At 30.6% G+C, this 11,042-nt stretch overlaps 2 protein-coding genes across 2 annotated transcripts; one reads left to right on the forward strand and one right to left on the reverse strand.

Annotated features, from left to right (window-relative positions):
- Nucleotides 1-1,069: 1,069 nt before the first annotated feature.
- LOC107955585 (uncharacterized) lies at nt 1,070-4,600 on the reverse strand. Its single transcript, XM_016891380.2, has 7 exons — nt 4,217-4,600; nt 4,049-4,129; nt 3,772-3,948; nt 2,651-2,821; nt 2,352-2,567; nt 2,180-2,268; nt 1,070-2,027 (listed from the first exon to the last, which is right to left on the reverse strand). Exons 1-7 carry the CDS (start codon nt 4,299-4,301, stop codon nt 1,302-1,304), a joined length of 1,545 nt encoding a protein of 514 aa, XP_016746869.2. The 5' UTR covers nt 4,302-4,600; the 3' UTR covers nt 1,070-1,301.
- A 4,242-nt stretch (nt 4,601-8,842) lies between these two features.
- LOC107955586 (aquaporin SIP1-1-like) lies at nt 8,843-9,837 on the forward strand. The gene has a single exon (NM_001327642.2). It carries the CDS (start codon nt 9,068-9,070, stop codon nt 9,791-9,793), a length of 726 nt encoding a protein of 241 aa, NP_001314571.1. The 5' UTR covers nt 8,843-9,067; the 3' UTR covers nt 9,794-9,837.
- Nucleotides 9,838-11,042: the final 1,205 nt, after the last annotated feature.

Consider the following 11,042-nt stretch of genomic DNA (forward strand, 5'->3'; position numbering starts at 1 on the left):
TTCCCCCATTAAACAACAACTAAATTAGCAAGATACAAAATAATAATAATGACTAATGTAAAGTGGGTTGTTAGCGATATCTTCAATGTTAACTATTTTTGAATTTTTATTAACTTTTTATATTTTTTGAATTTTAAATATATTTTTTTATATTTTTAAATTTTTTTGTTGACATGACATATAAAATAAATAGTGTTATGTCAATATAAAAATACACATGAACTATCATACGGGTTACCATGCTAATATCGTTAAAAATTTTAATATTTTAATTTCTATTTCTATTAAAAAATAATTAACTCTTTTCTAAAAAAATTAAAAATTTAGTTTAATTTTAAAAAATAATGATGAAATTAATAAAAGATGCTGTATCTGACAGATACCATTTGCATGTAATATATGATATCCGATCATGCTAGCAAATTATTATAAAAAGAATAAAATATTTTACCCTTGAAACAAATGGATAAGATAGGTGACCTACTTCCAACACTGAAGGTGAAGCTAAAAAGATTAAATTTTGTTAGTCCCTATACTTTGTAAAAGTTATAAATTTAGTTTCCATACTTTAATTTAATTAATTTTAATCTCTTTATTTTTCGAACCAAATAGTAGCTATTAAATATGCTTGTTTAAATTCAATTATTAGTCATTTACTATATGTATAGTTGTAAATTTTGTCCATATTTTTCAACTAGGTCAGTCTAAGTCACAAAATTTAAATTTTCAATTTGGACGTAAATGATAATCGTTCATCCATTAACTAAATTTTTAGTGAGTAATATGCAAAAATAATAAGTCGACGTGACATTACATATAATAATATGTTTAGCACATCAAATTTTAGAAATAATAAAACTTAACTTAATGAATTTAACGGTTATCATTTGGTGAGAACTGGATTTTTAAAATTTTAAAAATATAACGACTAAAAATGACCAAATCAAAACACAAAAATTAAATCCACAGCTTTCGTAAAATGCAGGGACTACTAGCAGAATTTAACCAACCAAATAGATCAACTCAAATATCCAAACACTATTCTAACAAAAAATCAAACAATTTCAAATGAAAAAAGAAAATCTAAAGGGTTCTCTTGATTTATGGATCAAACAGAAAAACATATTTTACATCCTTCTATGTAAACAAACATGGAAACTAACATATCCTAAGTAAAAAAAAAAAAAAAACTTCATCATCCATAGTCCTACATCTCCCCATGTTCATAGCATAGATATGAACTTTGAAACTTCTTTCGTTCTGCTGTCATTTGATTATGAATGAAGTTATAAGCCAGATGGTCAATAGCCATGGGAGTATCCCATATAATTCAAACGAGGTCGAAGGTTATGATGACTATAAGTCGGATCCCCGTAGTCTACGGCCTTTATCACCATGGCTTCACGCCTTCCATCCTGTTCTTGAACTGCCCCGAAAACAATCTCGTTTGTCTCGCAGTTCTTCTCATAATATGTTTGTGAATTTGTTGAATAATGCTTCTGCAGACGCTGTTGTTGCTGCGGCTGCTGCTGCTGTGGTGGTGGCTGTCGATGATGTTGATGCATCTGCATTTGCTGCTGTTGCGGATAATCAGCATCCCATCCATTATAGTGAGGCCTGCTTTGTTTGACATGGTGTTTTCTTTCAAGGTCTTTGGTCGGAAATGGGTAACTTCTCTTCGGTGTTGGTGTTCGAGTATCTAAGGATGGTGGCTCATCTTCATCGGGAATGACAAAGCTCTCTTGCATAGGCCATCCTCTTGAATGCACAGTTGGCTGCTGGTACTGATGTTGAAACTGATAATACTGAGGCTTCCTTCTGAATCCAGAAAATAATCCCCCGAATATTTCAGCCATGGACGAACCCGTATTAAGGACAAGCCTACCAATTGAACCAAAAAAGCCCTCTTCCACTTTTTCTGGTTCATCTTCAGCAGGAATTAATGGAGGCCTGACTGATTTAGGAGGCCTCTGATACGGTGCCATAGGTGCCACCGTAGCTCCTCTCTTTATTGGAGTTCTAGAATCCTACAAAGATCGGGACTTGCTCGGTCATATCACACAGAATTCATATCAACACTGAAAAGAATAAAAAGAACGGTAACCCAAGAAAGGAGAGAATTTGAAAATCTCCAACCTTCAATCCATTGGCATAAAGCATAAAACATCGGGCCACTTACATCATGGGAAGAGAACATTGCTTGTACCCTACGCTGTAGCAAGGCGAGCATGTAACCGAAGAAGGCAGCAGCAACAAGCACTGCTATACCTACAACGATCAACATATATCTTAAAAAGATTTTCACAATCTTGAAAGGAAACAAAATCAAGAATAGTTCGAAGGCGACGTACCTAAATGAAAACTGCCATCGTACTGATACGAACAATCATCATCATTTAGTTGAATCTCGCGGATGGCCTGGTTTCCTCTATCTACAACCAAGAGAGAGCAACTACTTCCAATGTAAACCACATCAAAATCATTCGAAAATTTTGCATCCTCACTCGGACCATCAACATGGCCTGCTCCTCTGCTCCATTTTCCTCCTCCAGCAATAGTTGTAACCCCTGCATAAGAAGTTATGTTATAATAGCATTTATATTTCACGGAACTCAAACCTACAAAACTTTGAACAATGCCTGAAAATAACCTGATTCGCTGATCTTTCTGATAGCCATATTCATCGTGTCTGCGATGTATATATTTCCACTGTCATCCACCGTGAGCCCTTTCGGGTGATTCATTCTAGCTTCTCGTGGTTTCCCATCTACGTGCCCCGAGTACCCTTCGGATGATCCAGCAACCAACTTAGGTCTGCTATCTGTAGTTTTGCATAAAATATCAGCAACCAATAAGAAAACCGATATGTTGTATGAATATTAACCGAACGCCAAGATAACGAACAAGAAGAAATCAAAGAAAATCAAATCCATACATTAGAACTCCAAAGTAAACTTGAACGACTCATGGTTCGAATTAACACAGTATTTAAGCTTCATAAAGAAGCTCAAAGGTGTCCAAACATTAGTCAAATATTGTTCAAAAAGTGAAAGTACATGCACATGAGGCTTAGATCATGTATTAGAAAGATAAAAGACTGGAAACTTGTGTAAATTGGAAGTTTTTAGTGTTCAATAGACAATGTCAGCTTTGAATAAAAAAAGCAAAAAGATTAAACCTTCAAAAAGATATAACCTATGTCACTTCGACTCAATTGGATACAGATTCTTCAAGAACATAAGATCTAACTATCCCTGGTAAAAGTATCATGGAGGCCCTTGTACTAAAAGTTAGATTGCATTTTGCCCCCTCTACTCAAAAAATGGGCAATTTAGTCCCTATATGTTAGATCAAAGAGCAAATTGATCCTTCTATTAAAAAATTTATCCATTTCTACTGTAAAATCTGGTCCTTGTAGCCATGCCAGTTTTTAAAAGTAGAAATGGATGGAATTCTTAATAGAAAGGAGCAGTTTACTCCATTTTTTAAATAAAGGGTGCAAAACACAATCTAACTCCAAGGGCCATCATGGTACTTTTACCAACTATCCTTTTAAAAGTCGAGTCTTCTCCTATACAAAAATGGATCAAACACATTCACAACCTTGATTAAGCAATAAGGTAACAATTTACAAGAAAGTGCCTCATTGAACAAAATCAATCAAAAGAGCCAAATTTCCAATTTCAATCAAAAGGAATTTGGATTTTAAGTTTGACATTGGACACATATCTAAAACCCCAAATCAAAAAGTTTCTTCAAGAATTGACTTACACCTAGACAATGGCATTGAAATCTTGTAAATGTTACTATTTTCAGCATCCAATACCAAGAGTTCTCCATTAGGGGAAACTTCAACAGAGAATGGTTCAATCCCAAGCTTACTTCCATCAAAAACTGTTTCCACAGTGTATCCACTTTCAAATTTCATCATTGAACGGGTTGAAACAGCTAAAAGAAAAAAAAACAAATCCCATTAACCCCATTAGCTTAAAAAACCCAAAAAGCAAAGGAAACTTGAAAATTGATAGCAAAATTAAAGTGAAATTACCTGTTTTAGGCTCTGATTTTAGTGACAATAGCCATTTAACAAGAACAGACACCACATTTGAAACAACTGAAGTTACAATTTCTGCAAAAGAAAAAAACAAAACAAAAAGATCAAAATGCAGAGCAAAATTTAAAACAAATTACAGATGGTGAAACCTTAAAGACTTACTTGCAGGTGGGGTAGCAGAAACTGAAGAAAACCCATTAAAAAGAACCAAAAAAATGAGAGTTAAAACAACCCATTTCTTCACCATTGCTTAACTTTAGTTCAAGCATCAAAGATATAAGCTTTGTTTTAACAAAACAATGGCTTTACTATATATATATATAACATTAAGGAGAAGGACCCCACAGAAATATTGTTTTGTTTACATAATAGTCAGTAGAAACCTTTTTTTGAAAGAGACAAAGATGAGAGTAGTGATTATGGGAAGTGTTTTAAATAACAAAAAGAAGGGAACTCTGTTCAAGAAAAAGAAGTAAAAGCAAAGAGAGAGAGAACCTTAGACCATATATAATGAAATAAAAGAATCATATTCTCTGCTCTGCTTTCTCTTTAATTTCTTTTTCCTCTCATTTAATACACACCTTTTCCATGAAAATTTAAATTTTATGTTAAATTTAATAATTACAACATTATTTTTTTAGCATCAACAAATTTAATAAAATATATTAATAATTTTGATAATTAATTTTAAATTTTGAAATCTAAATAATTAGAAGATGTAACTTCTGAAAATAAAAATATAAGGACTAAATTTTTAATTTGTAAATAATATAGAGGGTTATAATAAATTTTAACCTTTTTATTTCTTTGTGTTTGACATCGGCCAAAGGTACAATTGAATCAAACTCAAATATAACTCGAAATTTGAAAAATTCGAGTTTTATTTATAAGATAAAATATTAAATTGTTCAAGCTCAGTGCCATTAATTCCATTTTTCAAGTTTAATTCACCTTATTATTAAACTTATGAGTTATTTTAATCAGGTATTAAGATTCTAATTCCTTATATTTTGACAAAGTTGAAATTTATTTCTTATACTAAAAAAAATTTAAAAAAACAAGTCATTTTGTTTTTTTATTTAAAATTTTAATCTAACCATTAATGCAGATACCCTCATATGACGTGTCGGAAAATAAATATGTTAAGTTGACAAATTGTAACAAAAACTACTAATATAGATAGTGATAGGACTAGGATTTTTAAATTGAAAACGTAAAAGGATTGGATTTTTAATTTTTAAAAGTACAAAGACTAATGGCCTCTTTGGATAAGCATTTACTTTTAGTGCGGTGCGTTTAGATTTTTTTTTTTGTCTCACACTATCTAATTTTACCGTTATTATTATTTTTACACTAATCGTAAGTAAAAGTATCTTCTATCCAAGAAAACTCTAAATCTCAAAATTTATCTATATTAATAATAATAATAAATAGTGGTAGTAACAACATTCCCAAATGAGAAAAAGAAAAATAATGAAAAATTGTAGTTGCGTCCAAAGTGAAGTATCCATAGCTGCATGTGTTTAGGGGTTTGATGTAAACCAAGCATCTGCCATTATGGAATCATTTTCAGTATTTTATCTTGCAGTTCTTTTCTTTGCAAAGACGTTTATTTGGCTTACTTTTTCATGGGTTTTGATTGAATCCATCCATGCTTTTCTATAAGCCTATAACCCCAATTTCACCCTTACATTTTATCTTTTCTTTTTCATTTTTTTTTGAATTGCACCTAAACTTATACATTGCCCGGATCAGGGATCCATTCATAAAATGAGAGGGTATGAATAAAAATATAGGTTTAAAAATTGGGTTTAGCCAAAAATAAGGCCTATTTCTTAAACGGGCTGGGTCTCGGGTAAGTTTTTTTTTATCCAAGCCAAGCCTAACCCAAGTTTGTAAAAAAAAAATTACTATTATCTTTTTATTATTTTGTCACTGTATTTCATTGTTTTGATAGTATTTCATTGTTTTGATATCATTTCATTATTATATTGCTGTTATTTTTTTATTATTGTTTGCATATTATATAACTATTGTTTTATTGTTAATTTTGTTACTATTTTAGATGTATTTGCTTGTTAAGTTGCATTTATATTATTATTATTTAAGTATATATATATTTTGAAAAAATTTATTGGTTGGGAAATATTTATTTTAATATTTTTAGTGTATTTAATGTACTATATTTTATAATATAAAAAAGTTTAATACGATGAGGTTGGGCCGAGCTAGAATTTTAACATTTTTATCCGGATAGAACTTTGGCAAAATTTTAAACTCAATTTCTGAGTCGGGCCAAAAAGGACCTAAATTTACCAAAATTGGATGGAAAAAGTTAACGTGGTTGGTAATTGACTAACCATCAACGATATTCATAACTATATGACGCACCATGCATAAAGTGAGATAAAATTTTAAAAAGTTTTTTTAAATTATTTTAATTTTTTAAAATTATTTTAAAAAATTGTAAAAAAAATTGTTTCTCTCTCTTCCTTATACGAATCTCATTACTTCTAAAATCGAATCTAGAGGAGACTAGCAAGTGCTCCGATTTTCCTTAAATTATGTTAAATTATATTTTGACCCTATAAATTTTTAAAAAAAATTATTTTAATCATTATAATTAATACTTAGAGATATAATAATTAGCGGTTGGTCCCCTAAATTTTTTAATTTGATTTTATTTTCTATTTCATTTCCACAGTTTTTACATTTGACTCTGTTTTTTTAATGATAAATCTGGTAACAATTTTAGTTTAAATCTCATTAATTTTATGAACTTAATATTTATATTACATTTTAAATCAATTAAATAAATATATTTACACTAATTATGGTATTGGTATTTCTAATTTTATGTTAAAAATTAAAAGATAAATTTTAAATTTACACATTAACTTCAATTTAATATGTAATGCAAAATATGAACTTTTATTCGGTACAATTGTACAAATGAAACTTTACTTTTGATTTAACTATAAATATTTTAAAAAAAATAAAATACATCAATTTATTTTCATGCAGCATAAATATAATTATTTATATATGAAATATATATAAATATAAAATAATGAACGGTATTAGTGTTTTGTAAAAATCAAATTATAATATATACAATTGCATAAAATTAAGAACTCGTATATCACATTATAATTTTTTTAATATTAGCAAACTATTTTATAAGCTTTTGGTAAATATATTAAGGCCCAACAAACCCCTGAATTGAAGCGACTAGCAAGAACGTTTGGGGTGTCAGCTGTTGAGCTCTTTATCCAAACCCAACAAAAACCTCCCAAGGAAGTGGTGTGCTTGGGCTTATGCCAACAAAAACCTCCCACTATAAATTAATTTTATGTACTTCTTTATTGGGTAAAATTTGTGTAATAATGCTTTCTATGCTTTTAATATATAAATAGAACATGATGGTTTGTTATAAGTACCATAGCAGTCTTGAGCCCTTAGACCTCGTCAAGGACAACACAACACTTCATTAAGTTAAATTCTACTAACATACGAGTATTTAGTATATGAAATTTATTTAACTTATCTCATCAAGTACATGTGTTGAGCTTTTCCTTGTATAGTTTACACGTGAGATCTTACAAAGCCACCCTTGCATATAAAATACCTTCCTTAAACCATGAGTAACCATGAGTAATGGGACTCTTTCTCTCTCTCCCGTTTTCATCTATATCTCCTTCCTCCCCTCAACTAAACTTAAAGATCTCTCAACTTCTAGCTTAAGATTCTCCGTACTCCATCATGTAAACCGTCATCTTAGTCACTTTTCTCCATTTTGCCTCAACGTACAATTAAATCAAAATTAATATTTAATATAATACAATTTCAGCAAATCTTATATTAACTAAGATTATCTAAAAAAAGAATCAACTCAACTCAACCCTTAGTAAAAGGATCGATCTCTCTCCTACAGGTATTGTTCTTTCATAAGGCTCGATTTATTTTATTAAATGTGAGTATCTTGTACACTAGTAGTGCATTTTTTTAACTCTACAAGTAAAGTTATAAATTTGACACGTGTCTCATTTCTTTTATAAATATTTTTTATTCTATTTTTTTTAACTATACTTTATATACATTTGTCATCAATCCAAACTCTACTTGTCGAATTTTTAAAAAATTTTAGTGACGGTGAAACAAATATTTCCCTTTAATAAAATAATTACCATTTTTTTTTATCTAAACTCAATTGATAGTTTAAATCGAGGAGGCAAACGTTTCATTGCATAGCATATTAACGCAACTGAATCAAATTAGTGAAAGAAACGTTACAAACATTTATTTGAAACGCTCATGATGTGCTAGTGCCATGCAAACTTTATAGGCATTCTGACAAACACCTGGTGCGCTAGGCCATTTTTCGATACTGTTTTTCATTCAACAAGCATGAAATCTACCATTAGCAACATGTCCAAAAAACACTATCTCATGGTCTCCTAGTGTGCAAAGGCATTGAGCTATCCAAATAATCTTCCAGTCAAGCAAACATAACAGGCATTTTAACAAACACCTAGTGTGCTATGCCCCTTTTTCTTTTTCAAAATCGATTACTTCACATTGAAGCATGAAATCTACCACCGTACGTCAACAACATGACAAGAGAAGCATATTTCCCATCTCGAAATGAGCCACGGAGATATAAAACAGGAAGAAGTAAACACTGATGGGGAAGTAATACGAACCGTGAGAATTGCCAGGACATTACCAAAAATAACTTCTGTAAACGATGAAGACAAAATGGTAATAGGAGTTTATAAAACATTTTAAAATATATTCCCATTAATTATTTTATTGATAATTTGGCCGGTAACTTTGCTCAAAACAAAAAAAAAAAAAAAAAAAAAAAAGACTGGTAAGAAGCACGTGAAATTATTACCACATCACATAAAGCCGAAGATTAGTAGTTGGTATCTTGGTATTTGTTTGTTATGCATTTTTTAGCATTAAAAAGGAAAGCCCCTCAAACCCTAGAAGGAGTATAGCTGCTTAAAGATGGGAGTTATCAAGTCGGCCATGGCGGATGCCCTTTTGACATCCATGTGGGTTTTCAGCATGCCCTTTCTTAAGATTCTCACTTTCGAAATTGCAGCTTTCCTCGGCCTTCGACCCTTCCCTTTGGCTGCTTTCTTCATCACCACCCTCTTGGTCAGCCTTATGATGTTTATCTTCACCATCATCGGCAACGCTCTCGGCGGCGCCACCTTCAATCCCACGGCCTCCGTCGCTTTCTACGCCGCTGGCCTCAGGAAAGACTGGTCTGCCCTTTCCATGGCAGTGCGTTTTCCCTTCCAGGCCGTCGGTGGAGTGGTGGGCGTGAAGACAGTTTTGGGGGTTCTTCCAAGGGAATATAAAGAAACCATCAAAGGACCTTCTTTGAAAGTAGATATACAGACAGGGTTTTTAGCTGAAGGGTTGTTGACATTTGGGCTATGTCTAGCTCTATTGGTGATTTTGATAAGGGGTCCTAACAACCCTTTGCTTAAGCTGTTGTTGATGGCGATATCAACAGTGGGATTTGTTGGGAGAGGGGCTAATTACACAGGACCCTCCATGAATCCTGCAAATGCTTTTGGATGGGCATATGTTAATAGTTGGCATAACTCTTGGGAGCACTATTATGTTTATTGGATGGGTCCTTTGATTGGGGCAACTTTGGCTGCTTGGGTTTTTAGATTCTTGTTTTCTCCTTCATCATCAATCAAGGAGAAAAAAGCTTGATTTTTATGTATAATTTTCTTCTCCATTTCTAATAAAAACATTTCCATTTTGCCTTCCTTTACGTTATTCATCATCTTGGGATTATCTTCTTAAGTTTTACTAAAATTTGGAACTTTGTAATATTTTGGGTAAATTACATTAATATTCACTCAATTTTAATTAAAATAATAAAACAGTCACTAAATTTTGAAAAGTGTTAAAACTCAGTCTTTAAACTTTAGAAAAATAATAAACTAGTCATTAGTAACCATTTTTCGGGTTTTTTACCTAAATATATTTTAAAAAAATTAAATACCCAAATAGATTGTAGCTGGATTATTTACGTAAATAGTATTTTTTTTTAGTCGCGTCTATCTTACAGACACAACTCCTTATTTTTATATTTTTTTTTGTTTTTTAAAATAAAATATTATTATTTTATTTTTATTAAATATATTTAAATTTATATACAGATAAAAATACGGTCAACGGATCAAAATACGAGTAAAAAATACCCGAAACAGGTCGCGCCTGTCAGATAGGATTATATTATAAATTTTTGTAATTTAGGATTATGTTATAAATTTTTGTGTTTAGTTTAGTATTTGGTGAGTTTTTAGTAATGGAAAATTATTTTGTTAAATATTTTGTTAGTAATTTATTACAAAATGTTGTGTTTTGTGAGTTTTTAGTAATGTAAATTTTTTTTAAAAATAATTGTATAGTTATTTTGTTAGTAGTTTATGATTAGGTTATAAATTGTTAGTGTTTTGTGTTTTGTTATAGTTATTTATTTTGTTAATAATTTATGGGATTAGGTTACAAATTGTTAGTGTTTAGTAGTTTAGGATTTTGTGATTTTTTAGTAATGTAATTTTTTTTTTTAAAATTATAGCTATTTTGTTAGTAATTTATAATTAGGTTATATAAATTTTTAATGTTTAGTTATGTGTTTTGTGATTTTTTAGTAATGTATTTAAAAAATAATAATTTTATAGTTATTTTGTTAGTAACTTATGATTAGGTTATATAATTTGTTAGTCTTTAGTTTAGTGTTTTGTGATTTTTTTAATGTAATTTTTATATAATGTTTAATTTAGTGTAGTTTAGTGTTTTGTAGGTCCCACCAATCGTGCCTATTTGACAGGCCCCACCAGTCGCGCCTGTCAGATAGGCACAACCAGTCGCGCCTACCAGATAGACACAATCTAGCCGTATACTACTTTCGTATTTATACACGGGTCAATATATTGATCTAAAAAATAAAGTA

This window comes from Gossypium hirsutum, chromosome A07 (genome assembly GCF_007990345.1).
Source record: "Gossypium hirsutum isolate 1008001.06 chromosome A07, Gossypium_hirsutum_v2.1, whole genome shotgun sequence".
NCBI classification, from domain to species: domain Eukaryota; kingdom Viridiplantae; phylum Streptophyta; class Magnoliopsida; order Malvales; family Malvaceae; genus Gossypium; species Gossypium hirsutum.